Source organism: Ascaphus truei, chromosome 1 (assembly GCF_040206685.1).
Source record: "Ascaphus truei isolate aAscTru1 chromosome 1, aAscTru1.hap1, whole genome shotgun sequence".
NCBI lineage: Eukaryota > Metazoa > Chordata > Amphibia > Anura > Ascaphidae > Ascaphus > Ascaphus truei.
Genome location: NC_134483.1, coordinates 382,743,678 through 382,764,648, shown reverse-complemented (window position 1 = coordinate 382,764,648; position 20,971 = coordinate 382,743,678). Strand labels below are relative to the sequence as shown.

The 20,971-nt window shown below is 42.5% G+C and overlaps 1 protein-coding gene across 2 annotated transcripts in view; it reads right to left on the bottom strand.

The window, feature by feature from the left end:
* GLRA3 (glycine receptor alpha 3) overlaps positions 1 to 20,971 on the bottom strand; it is a 212,274-nt gene that overhangs the window by 18,190 nt on the left and 173,113 nt on the right. For both annotated transcript variants that reach the window (XM_075611143.1, XM_075611154.1), the window contains exons 6-8: positions 20,671 to 20,808; positions 19,953 to 20,167; positions 18,440 to 18,586 (exon numbers count right to left, since the gene is read on the bottom strand). In XM_075611143.1, coding sequence (XP_075467258.1) covers positions 18,440 to 18,586; positions 19,953 to 20,167; positions 20,671 to 20,808 — 500 coding nt within the window. The remainder of the gene's footprint in view (positions 1 to 18,439; positions 18,587 to 19,952; positions 20,168 to 20,670; positions 20,809 to 20,971) is intronic.

Here is a 20,971-nt window from a genome sequence, read left to right as displayed (position 1 = left end):
TACTCTCTGCCTCCCCATGCCTCCTGCACGGCCTCCAGCCGCGATCCCCCGGTCTCCACATGCCTCCGGCACTCACCCACGCGGCCCCCCTGTGTCTGTCCTGCTGCCTCCCCATGCCTCCTGTGCGCCCTCCCGCCACTATCCCCCGGTCTCCCCATGCCTCCCGCACTCACCCCCATGGCCCCTCTGCCTCTGTCCTGCTGTCTCCCCATGCCTCCTGCTCGCCCTCCCTCTGCGATCTCCCGGCCTTCCCATGCCTCCCGCACTCACCACTGTGGCCCCTCTGCCTCTGTCTTACTGCCTCCCCATGCCTCCTGCAGTTCCTCTGGCTCCCACGGTTCATCCGTACACCACCCGAACGCCCGCCTGCCTAGATAAACTAAGTACACCCTTTCTGCTTCCATAGGAATTAAGATGCTACGTAGCAGACAGGTGCTGGTAATCAAATGCCCTTGATTAATTGATCATCAGCAAGTGCGACCACCTCTATAAAAGCCGAAGTTTTAGCAGTTTGCTGGTCTGGAGCATTCAGGTGTGTGTTAACACAATGCCAAGGAGGAAAGACATCAGCAATGACCTTAGAGAAGCAATTGTTGCTGCCCATCAATCTGGGTAGGGTTATGTGAGGACTCAGGGGTCACGGCAGTCGCACGTGACCCCCCCCCTTACTTCCTACAGCTCCCGCTGCAGTGGGATGTCTGCGCCGCCAGTCCCATCTGGTCCCCATGGATCTGGGGTTTCCCCGTCGTCCTCGACGGGCCATCGCTGCCCCGCAGGCACCCCGCACTCAGGCGGCTGCCATTTGTCCTGGGCGCGCGCTCTCCAACATTACAGAGCGTGCGCCAGGCGAAGATAATTTATTCACTGCTCTGGCACTGAGACCACGCCCACAACACACATGCAGGCTCAATGCCAAAGCTGCTCACCTGTCTGCCTATCAAGGTAGTAGTAGTATGTCTTTATTTATATAGCGCCATAAATATACATACACTGGCGACACACTTTATTCGAGCTCGGCTAGTCCCACGAATTCGGGTATACCCGGGTGTATTGAGGTTTGTGACTGTTTTCTGCCCGAGTGCATTGAGGTATTTTCCAAGCAGGGATTGAAGCATTTTATTCCCGCTGGCTGCAATACTGCACAGTATATATATATATACTGCATTACAATTCATGAATTTATGCCATCTGGTAGACACGCGAAGCATTGCAGCCTATTAAATCCTAATCATTATCATTTAACAGATCAGCCGCCCGTCAGCCAGGCATGAACCCAGGCTGGGAAGGCAAACGCAACGGGGCTTGTCAGAGGTGAGGATCGGCGCATTCCAGGTATCTGCCAGGTACATACTGGGTATTTGCTCGAATAAAGTGTGTCGGTGCAGTAGCGCTTCACAGTAGTAATACATGTTGTAATCATATAAATAACAAATAATATAAATAACAGGTCATGGGAATAAGTGCTTCAGACATAAAAGTAACATTAAGGAAGAGGAGTCCCTGCTCCGAGGAGCTTACAATCTAATTGGTAGGTAGGAGAATGTATAGAGACAGTAGGAGGGAATTCAAGTAAGTGCGTCTGCAGGGGGCCAAGCTTTATGTTTCATGTGTCCAGGATTATCCACAGTGCTATTCATATGCTTCTTTAAGCAAATGTGTCTTAAGGTGGGTCTTAAAGGTGGATAGAGGGGGTGCAAGTCGGGTATTGAGGGGAAGGGCAGTCCAGAGGTGTGGGGCAGTCAGTGAGAAAGGTTTAAGGCAGGAGAGGGCTTTAGATACAAAATGGGTAGAAAGAAGACATCCTTGAGAAGACCGCAAGAGTTGGGATGGTGCATAGCGAGAAATTAGGGCTGAGATGTAAGGCGGGGCAGAGGAGTGTAAAGCTTTAAAAGTGAGGAGGAGAATTGAGTGTGAGATGCGGGATTTGATCGGAAGCCAGGAGAGGGATTTCAGGAGGGGAGATGCGGAGACAGATTTAGGAAAGAGTAGAGTGATTTTGGCAGCAGCAATTAGTATAGATTGTAGGGGAGACAGGTGAGAGGCAGGGAGTCCAGATAGCAGGAGGTTGCAGTAATCGAGACAGAAGAGAATGAGGGCCTGAGTCAGAGTTTTAGCAGACGAGTAACAGAGGAAAGGGCGTATCTTTGTGACATTGCGGAGGAAAAAGCGACAAGTTTTAGAAACGTTTTGAATGTGAGAGGAGAATGTGAGAGAGGAATCAAGTGTGACCCCTAGGCAGCGTGCTTGGGCTACTGGGTGAATGATCGTATTTCCAACAGTAATGTGGAAGGAGGTAGTAGGGCCAGGTTTGAGAGGAAGTTTAAGGAGCTCTGTTTTTGCCATGTTAAGTTTCTGTCGGCGAATGGCCATCCAGGATGATATTCCAGAGAGACAGTCAGAAACTTTGGTCTGTATAGCAGGTGTAAGGTCAGGGGTTTAAAGGTAACCAATCCAGGACAGCTCCTCGTGCTCCTCCAGGCCTGCCTCCGCTTCCTATTGGTCAGCCGCACTACTTAATGCCTGTTGTACCACTTTCAGATTGCTTGACATAGACTCTGCTTGCGGATGTCTATTCTGGCTCTACCTTTGCTCTTCGTTTATTCAGGTTGCGACCTGGCTTGGCGGACGTCCCTCTCTAGCTCCGGACCCCGGCTCCCACTTGACCTTGCTGCTTCTCTCATCCCTCGACCACAGTTTGGACCTCGACCTCCCGGATCTTCTCTCTCCCTGAACTTGGCTAACGGCAACGATTTCATCTCTTCTGTACCGGTACCGGCAAGTATTGCTACACCTATTCCCACCTGGCCTTGCAACGCCAAAACACCACACTCCGGACACACTCCTTCTGGTGCAGGTGCATGCTCATATATGTCCCCACCTCAGTATAAGGGACGAGTCTGGTCTGCAGGCACCACCGGCGTAACATTATGTCGAGCCCACAAGACGCAGACCAGACTGATATGGCCTCCATGATGACGACCATGTATTAACAAGTTCAGGCCCTAACTGATCAGATGGCTCTCCTCACTCAACAGGTACAGGACCTTTCATTTCAGACACCACCTGTGGCCGCACCACCAGTGTCGGCAGAACTGGTATCCGCCGCGATCTCCGGCCCGAAGATCCCGGCACCTAAGCCATACGCGGGGGATCCGCACGCCTGTCGTAGTTTTCTCAATCAATGCGAGATCCAGTTTGAGATGGCCCCGCAGCAGTATTTTACTGGTCGTAAGAAAGTGGCATATGTGTACAGCCTACTCACAGGGAATGCGCTGGAATGCCTCAAGTCTATTCAGCAGTTTCTAGGGTTTTCCAATTATTACCGGAAGTTTATTCGTAACTTTTCCACCATCATCGCTCCGATCACGGCACTGACCCAAAAATGAGCTGATCCTTGGTCTTGGTCTCCTGAGGCAGTCACGGAACATTTCGAAACATTGAAACAAGCATTTGTCCCAGCTCCCATCCTCCGACACCCGGACACCAAATTTTCTTTCACCCTAGAGGTAGACGCTTCGGACTGCGGGGCCGGAGCAGTCATATCCCAGAGATTTTCTCCCCAGGATAAACTTCAACCTTGCGGTTTTTTCTCTAAGAAGTTTTCCCCAGCTGAGAGGAACTATGACGTTGGCAATAGGGAACTTTTGGCCGTCAAGTTGGCCCTTCAGGAATGGAGGCATCATTTGGAGGGGTCAAAAGAGCCATTCACTATTTTCACGGACCATAAAAATCTTTTATACATCAAGAATGCCCGCCGCTTAGGCCCCCGCCAAGCCCGCTGGTTGTTATTTTTCTCCAGGTTTAATTTCATTTTGTCCTACATTCCCGGCACCACGAACGTCAAGGCAGATGCTCTCTCTAGACAATATTCTTCTGAAGAGAGACCGGAGAAAACTACCAAGTCTATCCTTCCCAAGCAAAAGATCCTCACGGTCGCTGCATTCAAGAATCTGGAGAAGATCATCAAATCTCAAAAACACCTTCCTAGCGATCTCGAGATCCCGAAGGACACCTTATACGTGGAGCCCAAGTTTATTCCTGAGATTCTGGAATGGGGGCACACTTCCCGTTCGGCAGGACATCCGGGTTTCAAGAAAACTTTGGATCTCATCCATCGCACCTTCTGGTGGCCCAATATCGCCAAATACATCCTTGAATTCACTCAGGCCTGTCCGGTATGTGCATGTAATAAGATTCCTCGTCAGAGACCCCAAGGTCTCCTTTTGCCTTTCCCCATCCTGGAACGCCCCTGGTCCCACATATCCATGGACTTTATTGTCGAATTGCCTTAGTCGAATTGCATGAACACCATTCTAGTAGTGTTGGATCGGTTTTCCAAGATGGCACATTTTATTCCTCTCAAAGGATTACCCTCTTCACCCGCCCTTGCCGATATTTTCTCCAAAGAGCTTTCCGGATCCATGGCATTCCCACATCCATCGTATCGGATCGTGGCTCTCAATTCGTTTCCAGATTCTGGAGGACCTTCACCAGAAGACTGGGCATTTCTTCCTCTTTTTCTTCAGGATATCACCCTCAATCTAATGGGCAGACTGAGAGGGTTAATCAATCTCTCGAGAAGTATTTAAGGTGCTTCTTCTCTGACTCCCAGGATGACTGGGCGGAATTACTTCCCTGGGCTGAGTACGCCTTTAATTCCTCCAGGAATTAATCCACTTGTGAGACGCCTTTCTTTATAAATTACGGATTCTACCCGGCTCGTCCACCTATTTCCAATATCTCCTCTGGAGTAACAGCTGTGGATGAACACATCTCCCTCCTACAGGACTCTTGGGCTAGAATTCAATTGGCACTTCAAAAGGCCTCCTTGACTTCAAAAATCCAGGCTGACCATCGTCGCCGACCTGCACCCAATTACAAGCCAGGGGATAAGGTTTGGTTGTCTACCAAGAATATCCACCTCAAAACCCCTTCCCCTAAATTGGCACCTAGGTTTCTGGGCCCATTTCCTATCATGGAGCAGGTAAACCCGGTGGCCTTCCATCTTCAATTACCTCAAAGCATGAGAATTCCTAATGTTTTATACACATCTCTTCTTAAACCGTTCATCTACAGTCCCCTCTTTCCGGACCACACTCTTAAACCAGATCCAGTGATCATACAGGGCAACGAAGAGTACAAGGTCAAAGCTATACTAGATTCCTGTCTCTCGAGGGGTAAGGTCCAATTCTTGGTCCATTGGAAGGGCTTTGGACCCGAAGAAAGGTCTTGGATACCACTTAAAGACATTCATGCACCAGGTCTTCTCAACGCTTCCGTAAGAAGTTCCCATCCAAACCGTAGGAGAATCGTCCTGAGGCCGACTCTATGGCTCCCGCTGCCGTGGGACATCTGCGCCGCCGGTCCCATCCGGTCCCCGTGGATCTGGGGCTTCCCTGTCGTCCCCGATGGGCCACCGCTGCTCCGCAGGCACCCCACACTCAGGCGGCTGCCATTTGTCCTGGGCTCGTGCTCTCAAACATTACAGAGCGTGCGCCAGGCGAAGATAATTTATTCACTGCTGTGAGACCACACCCCCAACACACATACAGGATCTTACTTAGTGCCAAAGCTGCTCACCTGTCTGCCTATCAAGGTAACCAATCCAGAACAGCTCCTCGTGCTCCTCCAGGCCTGCCTCCGCTTCCTATTGGTCAGCCGCACTATTTAATGCCTGTTGTACTACTTTCACATTGCTCGACATAGTCTCTGCTTGCAGACATCTATTCTGGCTCTACCTTTGCTCTTCGTTTATTCAGGTTGCGACCCGGATTGGCTGACGTCCCTCTCTGGCTCCGGACCCTGGCTCCCACTTGACCTTGCTGCTTCTCTCATCCCTCGACCACAGCTTGGACCTCGAGCTCCCGGATCTTCTCTCTCCCTGACCCTGGCTAACGGCAATGACTTTGTCTCTTCTGTACCGGTACCGGCAAGTATTGCTACACCTATTCCCACCTGGCCTGGCAACGCCAAAACACCACACTCCGGACACTCTCCTGCTGCGGGTGAGTGCTCATATACGTCCCCACCTCAGTATAAGGGACGAGTATGGTCTGCGGGCAGCAACCGCATAACAGGTTATATGGCCATTTACAAACAATTTAAAGTTCATCATTCTACAGTGAGAAAGTTTAGCCAAAAGTGGAAAACATTCAAGACAGTTGCTAATCTTCCCAGGAGTGGACATCCCAGCAAATTCACCCCAAGGTTATACCGTGCAATACTCAGAGAAATTGCAAAATACCCAAGAGTTACATCTCAGACTCTACAGGCCTCAGTTAGCATGTTAAATGTTAAAGTTCATGACAGTACAATTAGAAAAAGACTGAACAAGTATGGTTTGTTTGGAAGGGTTTCCAGGAGAAAGCCCCTTCTCTCTAAAAAGAACATGGCAGCATGGTTTGCAAAGTTGCATCTGAACAAACCACAAGACTTCTGGAACAACGTCCTTTGGACAGACGAGACCAAAGTGGAGATGTTTGGCCATAATGCACAGCGCCATGTTTGGAGAAATCCAAACACAGCATATCAGCACATACACCTCATACCAACTGTCAAGCATGGTGGTGGAGGGGTGATGATTTGGGCTTGTTTTGCAGGCACAGGACCTGGGAACATTGCAGTCATTGAGTTGACATGAACTCCTCTGTATACTAAAGTATTCTAGAGTCAAATGTGAGGCCATCTGTCAGACAGCTAAAGCTTGGCCGATATTGGATCATGTAACACGACAATGATCCAAGCACACCAGCAAATCTACAACAGAATGGCTGAAAAATAAAAATATCAAGGTGCTGCAATGGCCCCGTCAAAGTCCAGACCTCAACCTGATTGAAATGCTGTGGCTGGACCTTAAGAGAGCTGTGCATAAACAAATGCCCACAAACGTCAATGAACTGAAGCAACGTTGTAAAGAAGAGTGGGCCAAAATTCCTCCACAACGATGTGAGAAACTGATAAAGTCATACAGAAAATGATTACTTCAAGTTATTGCTGCTAAAGGTGGTTCTACAAGCTATTGAATCATAAGGTATACTTAGTTTTTCACACATGGCTTCTCCATTTTGGCTTTATTTTTGTTAAATAAATAATGACACAGTGTAATATGTCATGTGTTGTTGTTCATCTGAGGTTGTATTTACCTAATTTTAAGACCTGCTAAAGAACAGATGATTGTTATTATGTCCTGATATGTAAAACCATGGAATTTAAAGAGGGTGTACTTTCTTTTTCACATGAATGTATATATAGTGTGTTAAGTATAGAGTGTTTTCTTTAAGAGTAAGGGCTGCTGGGTTAAAGCAGCAGTCCAAGCTGCTGTTTTTTGTCCCCCTTTAATATGTGCATCAATACAATCCACACAATGATAAGCAATTAGTTAAGTTGCCAATCGTTCTCCTGTGATTGATCCATGAAGATTCGTCTCAGGGGTTCACTAAAAGGTTGCAGAGGAGTATTCTGCAGTCAGTAGAATGCATATGCATATTAATATGACAAAGTTCTGTGGGGAAGATCATGTGACCAGGCTGTCACTAGATACAATTGGGGCACTGCTAGAGAGAGGGCAGGGCTGGCAGAGGAGGAGGACTGCAGGTGGCAGTGGGAGAAGAGGACAAATGATGGCAGGAGTGGAGCAGGGTGGCAGAAAAGGAGGACGGCAGATGGTGGTGGAAAAGGGGATGGAAAACCGCCGGAGTGAGCAGGGCGTTAGAAGAGGATGGTGGGCGGCAGCAAGAGAAGAGGATGAAGGATGCAAGAATAGAGCAGGGGGTGGCAGGGGAGGAAGGTGGTGGCAGGAGAAGAGGATGGAGTACAGCGGGAGTGAAGTAGGATGACTGGGAAGAGCTGCGCTGTAGCAGCGGAAGACACCAGAATTCAGTGAAGACTACTTGTTTGCACTGCTGGGGCGTACTCCTCCCTGTCATTCTTCTCTGCCACCTTGCTCCACTATCCTCTGTCCTCTTCTTCCGCTGCCGCCTGCTGTCCTCTGCCACCCTGCTCCGCTCCAGCCATCTGCCTCCTCACCCTGTGGCCACCGCCCCTTTCCGCTCCCGCTGCCCCCCAAAAAATGTGCGCCCTAGGCGACCTCATAAGTCACCTAGTGGTTGTATCGGCCCTGTGTGCACAATTCCTTCTTTTTACTGTTCATGTTATTGTTTTGTTGGAAGTTAACTTCTTAGCTACAGTACATTTGCATTTGACAGTTAAACATTATATATACGTGAGAGTCATCTAATGGCACACTATAATGTGCTATACATCGCCTATTCCTTCCCGCCTTCATTTTTTATTTCTCTAAAAATGCTGTGCCAGTTTGAATGCACAGAATGTACTTGAACATCTTAAATTCATGATACTTATTACTATAAAAAACTGGTAACAGATTACAAGATTTGCAAAGCATTTAAATCTATAATATACTATATAAAATAGAAGTAGCCGAGTTGACCAATATATTATACAATTAGCAACAAGCAGCAGTAAACATTGTGTTGACAAATTAAAATTGGTTATAACATTATAACAGCCATAAAATAAAGAAAAAGCATGACTAATTAGACTATGAAGTAGGCAAAACATTTGAGAATAATGTATAATACGGTAAATTGAATAAACTATACATAGTGCAAAAGCAAAACAATAAAGCATAGATTTGCCTTGAATACAAAAGCATTCTGCAGTTATAACAGATGTAGGGCAATTTTTTACAGGTAACAATTGCCTTCAAACCAACAGTGTGTAGCAGATAGAAAACAAAACAAACCAAAAATAAAACCAGTACAGATGCAGCGGCCATTATCTGAACATTTCACGATTTGTATTCCTAGGGCATTCCCAGGTCGTGCCGCATGATTTCTTCAAACTTTCCTGCGGTTAGACGCGTGTTTACTAGTGTTTTTATCAGGTGTTTTTGTCTTAAAATCTGAGTAATTTGAAGATTAACGTTACGAGTTCATACTGTACATGGGAAAGAAGTCCTTTCTGAGGCTCCTTAGCCATACATAAATCCTCTAACTGTAGCAGATTACCGGTGTGATTGGCGGCATTCACGGCAGCATTCATGGAAGAATAATGAGTGAATGCTGAGTGGAATACAGCAGAGTTCACAAAAATAGCTCCGTGAAATGTTCGGATAACGGCCGCTACATCTGTATATTGTTTTGCTGACAATTTTTAAAGAGCAAGATATTCTCCTGGTCAAGATACTAACATTATGTGAGTTACATTTATATAGTCTTCTGGGGTTAATGCTGCTTCAATGACATAAGCCTTTGGTAAAGGATTAGTTATAACGTATTTTGTTTATTTTAACATTTTTATAATTTAGCATTTTAATTTTTCAGGAAATGTATATATTCACTAAAGTGATCATGAAGATTTTCAACATAAATATTCAACCATTTTGACATAAAATTTTACGATACTTGCCAATATACACAAAAACAGATGTAGCAGACACTAATACCCCTATACATACCATGAATAATGTAGAAAATAATGAGTGCGCTAAAGAGAATGCATGAATTAACATGGTTTTCATATGGAGCTGTGGTATTTATTGCGTTAAATATCACAGTAGCCTTAACACATCCATTGTGTTTATAGGTACAATAACATCAGCTACATATTTATGTATTTTAACAGGTATAAATGCTGCTAGAGCTAGTTCAACATCCATTCCATTTTTCAGTCTTGGAAGGAAACTGATAGTTCTCTAATAGGCACTGTAACAGGTGTTGCTGGGACCTGCCGGCCGGCAGGCCTGCCTTTGCACCTTGCTTGCACACAGAGAGGTTGAGAGTTGAGAAACATGTTCAGGATTCTCTGTTTCACTCCTTGTCTCCCCCAGTCCTGAGTGGCCAATTGGACAATGGGTATTAATAGTCAAGACCCCAAATACTGTAGTAATGACACCAGTGGGCCTTGCTGGGGGCAGCTGGATAGTGCCCTTGCATACTTAGAGAGATTGATACTTGTTGATCATCCCCCTCACTTTGTAAAGTTAGTCAGTAATCCAACATCATCAAACACCAGCTGCCTGCAATACAATTTTCCTTAGCAGCGCAGTAACTCACTCTCTACCAACTTCAAACTCCAATCGGCTAAGATTGTATTTCTCGGTATCTGTTCTCTTTTTGCACTAAATCATTGAATTCAAAGGAATTTTCTCATTAGAATTTACAATATATCATTAGTTAGCTCGCCAAATTTTGAGAGCGATAAAAGTCCAAAATGTACCAGTTTCATAAACTTGTGAGAGAGTTTCATATGTCTTTCCCAAGTAGTATTTTAAGGAATTATATAACAAAATTGTTGCAAAGTATTTTCCTACTGTTTTGTGCCAATGTATCAAGGTTATTTGCTCTAAGTGGGGGCCTCAGATGTACGAGCTTACTGTAGATTTTTGAGGTGTGTTATATAGGAGAAGGGAGTTTCAGATACCCATGATTTAATTGTTCAAATTAAATTCTCTGCCTCTTCCCATCATTTTCATTCTCTGTCTAATCTGCATAAAATATTTCTGTGCCTAAGAACCTTTATCAAATTTGTTTACAATGTTCTTACATTTGACACAGTTGCAGGCAGAAAATACAGGAGTGGGGCAAAAACTGTGACAAAGTTAGTACATTGGATTTGTGCAAAGAGGTGCAACACAAAAGTGAAGCAATTTGCACCACTGTCGCACCCAAAATCTGCATTATCAGTGTTATTTTATTTATTAAATATTTAGAATGACCATCAGAGTACAATTGCAGAAAATCTCCCATTGACTCAATTGGAGTTTACGTGCCATAGTACCATGTTCTGTATTATTGAAGCTTCAACTAATGACTTTATGTGCGAAAAAAATGCAAGTGCTCCAAATACAGCTCAACTCCGTTATAGCGTGGTCCTCATGGGCTACCCGATCCAACCGCGCTATAACTGGAGTCGCAGTAGTTCTCCCAGCATTCCCGCACTCCCCTCAGCAGCGCCACACCAGCCAACCACGGATCCCCGCAACTATCCCCCAGCCTCGCACCGATCCCCCCCACCTATTCCCTCCCAGCCTCGCACTGATCCCCGCACTGCCCCCCCCAGCCTTGTGCCGATCCCTGCACTGCCCCCCCAGCCTCGCGCCAATCCCTGCACCAACCCCCAAGCCTCGTGCCGATCCCCTTGCCTTGCACCATTCCTCCCCCCCAGCAGCCCCATGATGCCCCCAAAGGGGGGCTGTGACACCAAAGGTAGGGGGGCTGTGTGTGTGGTGTGTGTGCTGTGAGTATGTGCAGTGTGTTGTGAGTGTGTGCTGTGTGTTGGTGCTGTGTGTGCTGTGAGTGTATGCAGTGTGCTGTGAGTGTGTGTAGTTTGCTGGTGCTGTGTGTGCTGTGTGCTGTGAGTGTGTGCAGTGTGCTGTGAGTGTATGCAGTGTGTAGTGAGTGTTTGCACTGTGCAGTGTGCTTTGTGCTGTGAGTGTGTGCAGTGTGCTGTGAGTGTATGCAGAGTGTAGTGAGTGTATGCAGTGTGCTGTGCTGTGTGCTGTATAGTGTGTGGTGTGTGGTGCGAGTGTGTGCAGTGTACAGTGAGTGTATGCAGTGTGCTGTGAGTGTGTGCAGTGTGGTGTGAGTGTGCTGTGAGTGTGTGCAGTGTGTGCAGTGTGCTGTGAGTGTATGCAGTGTGCAGTGAGTGTATGCAGTGTGCAGTGAGTGTATGCAGTGTGCTATGTGTGTGTGTGTGCAGTGTATGCAGTGTATGCAGTGTATGCAGTGTGTGCAGTGTGCAGTGTGCAGTGTGCAGTGTGCAAAAAAAATGTTTACATTTTTTTTTTTTAATTCGGGGTCCACGCTCAAACCACGTTATAAGCTCCGGGGTTGAGCTGTAACCTGCTATTTATAGTACAAATTCCCATGCCATTTACTGTACTGGCAGGATACAGCATGTGGTTACATACTGTACTTTTATAGCGTTACAATACATGTAAATCCTATATAACATTTAGGGGCCTATGCACTAAGCGTTCATAAAAAAAATCGTCAGGCCTGTTACGCCGTAGTTTTTTTCCAGTGTATTTATCATGGTATTCACAAAGACTTTATGAAGGCTGCTAGAATAGGCCTCTTTCCTTGACCAAAACTTATGGGGATTGGTGATTCGATATTCGCCTCTATCAAAAGGTCTCACCTATGCATCTGCAGCGATCTGGCCCAGCTGCATAGAGAGCTGCACAGAGAGAGCCACCTCTCCCTGCGCATATCTCTCCAGCGATCGCAGGGTTTAAGAAAATATGTATTACTAGTGTACATGAGCAGCGGGTCTCCGGAGAAGAACCGCGTTGAATTGAGCTCCGCGGGCTCCTTGCTTCCCGAGATACAGGCCCCGTTATGGGGTGCCGGCATCTCCTATGCATTTAAATGTCTCGCGTCACGTGACCGTGGGATTTAAATGCACAGGAGATACCGGCACTCCATAACGCCTTCATTGCCTTCACGGTTACTGGCTAAGGTAATGAAGTTGCCTGTAAATGCATTTTTATTGCATCGGATTGATGTCGGGGGTCTCCAGTGCTGGTATTAATGCGTATCAGATCCAGAGACCCCCGGCATCAATCTGATGCACGAAAAATGCTTTTTTTTTTCTAAGTCTTCTCTCGCCGCCTTCTCTGCTGGTTCTCCCCAGCTTCACACCAATTTTTCCTGGCGTGAGGATTTTTGGAGAAATTCACCATTCTAGAGCATCAATAAGCCTTCATAACCTTATCAAGGCTACTAGAATTGCACACATTTTAAAACCTAGTGATAAGAGCTTATCACCACTCGCCCAGTGATGTTTTTTGAATGAGAGTAAAATGTTGCGATTCAGCCCTTTATCACTGACTTATCAAGGCTTACTGACTACCAGTAGGCATTTTAGCCTTAAAGGCCTTCATAAGTCACTTATGAACACTGAGTGCGTAGGCCCCTTAGAATATGTTCTACTATAATTGATTGATATAACATTTGTTTAAACATTCTAAATGCCAAGTATAGATTATGCACTTACTAAATTAATACAATTGATATAAATAAAGATCAAATTTTGTTTTCTGCTTGAGTAGAGGTTTGTAATGTAGAGTACATTAACTGTGTGAACAAATTCCTAAATTCAATTACACATTTGCCTAAAGATACCAACTTGTCTAGTCTTCTGCTGAAAGTTAAAGGGGATATGTCAAACAATGATCTGGATCCCATTTGAGTTTCCAAAATTAAACAGTAAAATTGTTCATTATTAATAAAAATTATTTTTATGGTTATACTGTACTATATGTAAGTTCAAGAAATGTATGTATTTCTATATATTTCATTACACTATTATGACTACAACATTGTTGTCATTAAAGGTACAAATAGGAGGACCTGCCAATGTGAGACATTCATCTATACCTCTCATTTAATACTTTGACAATGAAACAAAATGGGGGCTATTTACTGTATTAAACTGTAATAGTGCCAATCTGGAAGTGCGACGCAGAAACTCATATTTACATAAATGGGATCAGCACTATTGCAATTTATTGGAAGAAAAAACCCACCATATGTTCTAAAAATGTTTTAACATAAATCTTATTTTATTCAACATCAAACTTATTTACAGATGTAACAGACATTAAAAATCCCGTTACATAGTTCCATATTAGTTAAGGTTGAAAAAAGACGTACGTCCATCAAGTTCAACCTATGCTAAATTTAGACAACAGATACTTTGGGGGCTATGCACTAAGTTCCGAGCTTTTGCACCGGGCTGAAAAAAATTAGCACGTCCGATAAAAAATGAAGCCGGCGGCGCGATTCACTAAGGCCCTCAGCCCATTTTCTATTGGACGTGCCCAAAACTGGCTTATCGAGCTTGCAAGGTTTTTTCCCTCTGCTAGCACACTGAAACTTCCCGTACGCTAGCTGATAGAAAAAATAAGCCGCCTGTGACATTTGCATGGATATTCTGCATCTCCATGCAAGGCAGTTACAGGCGATAGTACACTAAATAAATACATTTTAATAATAGTGTAGATGTGCAGGGGTCTTCTGGAGCTGAACAGCATTGGTTTCAGGTCCGAGGACCCCCTACTTCAGGAGATACAGGCCCCGTTATGGGGTGCTGGTATCCCCTGCAAAATTTCAATGTCCCGGTCACGTGACGCGGACGCTTGAAAGTGCAGGGGATACCGGCACCCCATAACGAGGCCTGTATCTTCTGAAGCAGGAGGTCCTCGGACCTGAAACCAATGCTGTTCAGCTCCGGAGAACCCAAGCACATCTACACTATGAAACACATGTATATTAAAAAAAGATTTAACAAACATCAATACACAACACTCCCCTCCGCCCTAACATATACAGTACAATAATGTGCAAAATTACTATTATCCAGATATGGATAATAGATTCTTTGCCCATTATTAAATACTGCATTAGCATAGCTAAATAAAGTAAATAAAAACAGTAGCCAGCTAATCCAATGAATACAAGCAGTAACAACATCAAAAATGAATTAATTAAACCATTAACCAATTAAACCAATTTATTCCTAAACCAACTCAAAATGAATAGTAACACTAACCAATCAAACCAATGAATTACTACAACATTAATGAATGTAAACATTAAAAGACAAAGAAATACATTCAAACAATATCTGAAATAACTATAAAACGCATTAGCTAACATAATACAACATTTACTACAAACAAACACCAATCGCAAACATATTATTACCATTAAGCAGGAAAAAAACAAACAATCACATCCACATAAGAAATTGATATTTAAAAAACCAACAGCAATACCAAGCCACAAATGCCCCCCAAATATTGTCATAATAATGTATTAATCTGTACCCTAAGTGGTACAGATTAATATATTATCAGTCAATGTGCCTCCCACAAAAAATCAAAAAACACATCCAATGAAGAAACCTGTAAAAAGAGACATTTACAAACATTCAATATATTACTTACCATTAGAAGTGATGGCCCTCCGACTCCCGGGGTAACCGGAAGCTTACGTACCTTGAAGGCCTCCAACAGCATCCGATGCCATCTGCCATTAAGATCTAGATCAAGTACCCAAATCTTCTTTTTTCTTTCTTTAATCACCTTCTTCTATCTTCATCTGTCACTATTTCTTGATATTCTTTATCTTCTATCTTCATCTGTCAATCCAAAAAAAACACATGGTAAATCCCAACCGATGTTGTCTCGTCGTCTTCTTGGGCTCAAATGAGGCATCACTGATTAAATAGGGCTTGAGACGTCACATTTAGCCTCAAAATGGTTAACAGCCACCTGATTGGCTGTTCAAACCATGTTCCGACTTTAATTTTTTTTTACATGACGTCACTTAAAGGGAATGATGCCAGCCAATCAGAATGGCTGTGCTTCATTTGCCTTTAAGATGACGTGCCGAAGCCAGCGTCACATGGTATTTCAGCCAATCAGATAGTGGGAACCAATTCCACACTCTGATTGGCTGAAACACCATATGACGCCGGCCATCTTGGATTTAGTGAAGTCATCTTAAAGGCAAATGAAGCACAGCCATTCTGATTGGCTGGCATCATTCCCTTTAAGTGACATCATGTAAAAAAAAAAATTAAAGTCGGAACATGGTTTGAACAGCCAATCAGGTGGCTGTTAACCATTTTGAGGCTAAATGTGACGTCACAAGCCCTATTTAAGGCAGTGACGCCTCATTTGAGCCCAAGAAGACGACGAGACAACATTGGTTGGGACTTAACATGGGGTTTTTTGGATTGACAGATGAAGATAGAAGATAAAGAAGATCAACAAATGGTGACAGATGAAGATAGAAGAAGGTGATTAAAGAAAGAAAAAAGAAGATTTGGGTACCTGATCCGGATCTTCATGGTGAATGGCATCGGACGCTGTTGGAGGCCTTCAAGGTACGTGAGCTTCCTGTTTCCCCGGGAGTCGGAGGGCCACCGCTTCTAATGGTAAGTAATATATTGAATGTTTGTAAATGACTCTTTTTACAGGTTTATTCATTGGATGTGTGTTTTGATATTTTTGGGGGAGGCACATTGACTGATAATATATTAATCTGTACCACTTAGGGTACAGATTAATATATTATTATGACAATATTTGGGGGGCATTTGTGGCTTGGTATTGCTGTTGGTTTTTTTAATGTCAGTTTCTTATGTGGATGTGATTGTTTGTTTTTTTCCTGCTTAATGTAATAAAATGTTTGCGATTGTTTGTAGTTAATGTTGTATTATGTTAGCTAATGCGTTTTATGGTTATTTCAGATATAGTTTGAATGTATTTCTTTGTCTTTTAATGTTTACATTCATTAATGTTGTAGTAATTCATTGGTTTGATTGACTACTGTTACTATTCATTTTGAGTTGGTTTAGGAATAAATTGGTTTCATTGGTTAATGGTTTAATTAATTCATTGTTGATGTTGTTACTGCTTGTATTCATTGGATTAGCTGGCTACTGTTTTTATTTACTTTATTTAGGTATGCTAATGCAGTGTTTAATAAAGGGCAAATAATCTATTATCCATATCTGGATAATAGTTATTTTGCACATTATTTTACTGTACAGTATGTGTTAGGGGGTGTATTTAGTTAGAAATATTGTTTAGTATTTTTGTAGGCACAACATTGGTACCGCAGGCCCGCGGGTACCCCGGCACTCCCGCGGGGACCCCGGGATGGCCGCGGAGTCAGACGGGGACACCCGCGCGACCCCCGGCCTCCCTCGGGGACCCCTGCGGGGTCAGCCGGGGACACCCGCTGGCCTGTTGTATGGGTTTTGCGCCTGCAAAAATGTAAACAAAGAAATTTTTCAAAGTCCAGCTTTTTTATCACCTGCCTTGAGCTGGCGACGTTTTTTGAACGCAACTTTCGCGTACGATAACTTTGCGTAGCTTAGTGAATCCCGGAGAAGGGCAGAATTGAGCGCAAACAGGTTATCGTACGAGCAAAGTTGGACTTTGAAAAATTTCCAGGAAAAAGTCCGTTTAAGAACGCAAAGTGCCTGTTTGCGTGTCTTAGTGAATCGTGTTCGGCGGAACATCACGTTCTAAGAGCACTTTGCACTCTTAAAATGACTTAACAGAGCTTAGTGCATAGCCCCCTTTATCCTATATCTATACTTACTTATATATATATCTATGCATACTTACCTATATATATCTATACATACTGATAAATTTGAGAATATGGTTTAAGGAGGAGGGGGGAGTCTGACGTAAACAGCACTAGGATCTGAGCAGCCATTTTTAGTCAGCATCCATCTTAGGTGCCTGATATTGTCATCCATTTTGTATATTGTCTGCATGAGTGTTGGTATGAAAAGGTAGGTTTAAAAGACACATTTTTTTCTTCTTTTTCTGCTCCTAAGTTTTTGTGATAATAAGCCTTTCAGCTAACCACAAGACCTTGGAGATGGGAGAACTGTTATGAAAATAAAATATAGATAACAGCCACTTCTCACATTTAGGGGGAGGTTCTCATGGTCAAATACACCCTTTCCCAGAAATCACGTATATAGAGAAAAGGTCACTGGCTTGTATAATACATTTAAGTATGAATCTTACAGTTATGTTATTAACTCAATGTTCTCATATTCATATTTTGTTTATCTTATACGCTTATGTAATGACGCACTCGCCACCTCATATAGGGGGTGTGGACGTAGTATTTTGGTATTAATATGGCTTGTAGACCAATATTTTGATGGGGAAGTTTTATTTAGAAGGAAGCTTCAATGTGTGCATTTTTTATTCTGTGATTCTCAGATTTGTTCCTTTATTCACGCTTTTCATAATACCCTATATCTATACATACTTAGAATGCTTTGCGTTAATGCTGCTGCAATATTTACCCAAATAAACTACACAGCTCCATTGACAACAATTAGAACTCACGTGTTATATCTTGAACACATGTATACAGATATGTCTGTCATTGATTGATTGCCTTAACATCGGTAATAATGCTTGCTTACATCTGTGTCTACTCTATTGTTTCCATTACAGTTACTCTGTTATTAAACCCTTAGTGAGTATGCCCACAATTAGAGCATATTATCACTTAATAAAATAGAATACAAAAAGATTTGTTATAGAAAATTAGGAGAAAATGTTGTCATTGAAAGTATTCATCATAGCAACATTAGCTAGTATGACAGTAACGAAGAAAGATTTTATGCAATTACTGTATTATATTATTTGTTAAATACAAAATAATAGCATATAAAGTTAACGGAATGTGTCAGGATTATTAAGATATACAGTACATGAAATTGTTTCAATTATTTATTTTTTTCCAACTAGATTATTTTTCATTTAAACTTTCTTTTTATTACTGTATAGTCAACCAAAACTATGGTAGCAAAATAAAATCTGAAATTGGAATGGTATGATATGATATGACATTGGGCTTTTACAAACCTTATCCTTCTTTCTCTTGCGTCGGAATCTCAGAAGTTCTTTGTGCTGCCTTGACACAAAGTTTACAGCAGCATACTCCAGTAAAGCAGAGAAAACAAAGAGTAGACACACTGCCATCCAAATGTCAATTGCTTTGACATAAGACACCTATGAAGTACATTAATGGAAAAAATCTGTTAATATAAATGTAGCTGAGATATTTAAAGATTTTAAAGCTGAACCAGTAATTTTCTTATGTGAACAATTTATGTGTCCAGTAAAGATATCAATATTTGTACACATACAAAAAACGTCTAACAGTATAAAATCCCTATGAATAACTTATTATTATTATTATTATAGATATGTGAATTTATTTTTGCAGATTTGGATCCCCCTCGGATCGGCCGGTTCCTTTGGTCCACAGATTTCCACAAAATCAGGATCAAAAAGGGCAATTCACTGACAGTCCACATGGCGGATTCTGCAATCGTCGGTGAATCTGTGCACGAATTGCGGAGTCCATGGATTGGATTCTTAAAAATGAGTCCGGATTGTATCCAATGGCAGTTTTGCACTAATTCACACGGATTGAAAGTGGAACAATCCGTCTACGGATTTTACACCAGAGAACAGATTTTGAATGGAAAGCTCATACAATTCTGTGGCTTACTGTAATAAAATGTTTCGCAAGGAAAAAAAATTGGGGGAAAAAACATAAACATTTGAATGACTGCATTTTGGATAATTTTGTCCATCCCTACCTAAAAGGTGTAATTTTGCTCTATGTAAGGAAATGTAAAAGGTCAGGAAGATTACAGCCTATTTAGGTGACACTGCCTAGCCCTTGAAACTGAAAAAGATAATGTTACCTTAGTAATATAATAATACATTGTAGCTACTGAGTTACACTGACAAGGATTGATGGAAACTGAAAGGCAATCATTTAGTGAACACTCGGAGACAGGATATTTGCTGATTGATCATGGAAAACTAATCGATCAGCAGTTTAGTTAATTTGTTTTCGATTAAAATAATCAAAGGCTTTTTTCTTTTAAATGCAGCTTGGATTGCCTCTTTAATTCAGCAATTACATAGTATTACAATTAATTGCGGGATATGGACATGTTTCTTGCATTTAAAGTAACTCTCATGCAGCTAAATCATTTAATAAGTAATTTAAACCTATGTCTCACATATAACACAGATCTATTGCCAGAGGAGCTTTTGACTGTTCAAGTTATTAGCAAGTAAAACATAAATTGATTTAATCTGGAGTGTTAAATCAAAAGCCAACTGCGATTTATTTTTGTTTTTTCAATGCTCTGCCCAATGTTCACAAAAATAATTATCAAGATAGTATGGGTATTACCACCCTATTTTCATGGTTGATGATTGTGAAAGTTCATGCTCAATACAGTAAGTCAAATTTCACGGGATGAATAAAACTGCAAACATCCTGATCGGGTCTACAGGCCAATTTAGTAGCAATCTTTGTACAATATTAAATGCATCTTTAAGTAGTCTCCCGTACCTTAGGAAGTGAGGCTCTGGACCCAGAGCTCTGTGTTGTCATAGTAAGCACAGTAGTTATACCTAAAGCCACCCTGGCTGGAGCTGCATCCATATTGATCCAAAATGACACCCATGATAAAATGACGATCAAGAGACTAGGAATGTACATCTGAATCAGGTAGTATCCCATTTGCCTCTCTAGATGAAATCGCACTTCTATGCATGTAAATTTTCCTTAATGGAGAAACACAAATAATTAGTAACTACACAAGATATAAATGTAACTATTGTTAACATACAGTATTCTGTATAATATTATGACAATGTCAAAATCATGCATTATATTATCTCTGATGAAGTGGCATTGTCTGAGTACATTTGTTTCTATTTTATAGAGGGTACACTATGTATTTTGTCCACAAGGATTAAACAGCATATTATGTTGACTACTTTATTTCCCCTGTTTACTCAAACTGTACAGCAATACTATGTTGAACATTGCCTGACTGACATTGTGTCATATATCTTTATATATCTATTTCATATGTGCGCTCACCACCTCCTCCATTCTACCGTACTTCCTTCTATGTCTACATAATTTGCTTGAGCCTATGCACCGGAGGACATTCTGCTTTTTCCAGTTTAGATAATTACACTGTTGACCTACATGTATATTTATTGACTACATGTCAATTAAATTTTAGAATTTGCAGGGAACAGTGCTTTGATTTAAATACCTGTATTGTAGTGCTTGGTACAATAACGTAAATCTTTTTCTTCTTTTAGAACGAACTGCGGCAAAGTGAGTCCATCTGCAATTTGTACAGGTGCCTGCTCTTGCCACTCAAAAATGAGATCGTTCATGGTGTATCCAACTGGGAAAAAAAAAATCACTGAATACATAGATGTTCTGACAGCAGAATGCACAGTACAACTGTTATATTTCTCTGCAAGATTCAGAGCAACATGAGATGGTGATGATTTATTGATAGTTATAGACTGTTTGGTTTCTTTACCTTTTCTATTATGCATTTCCTA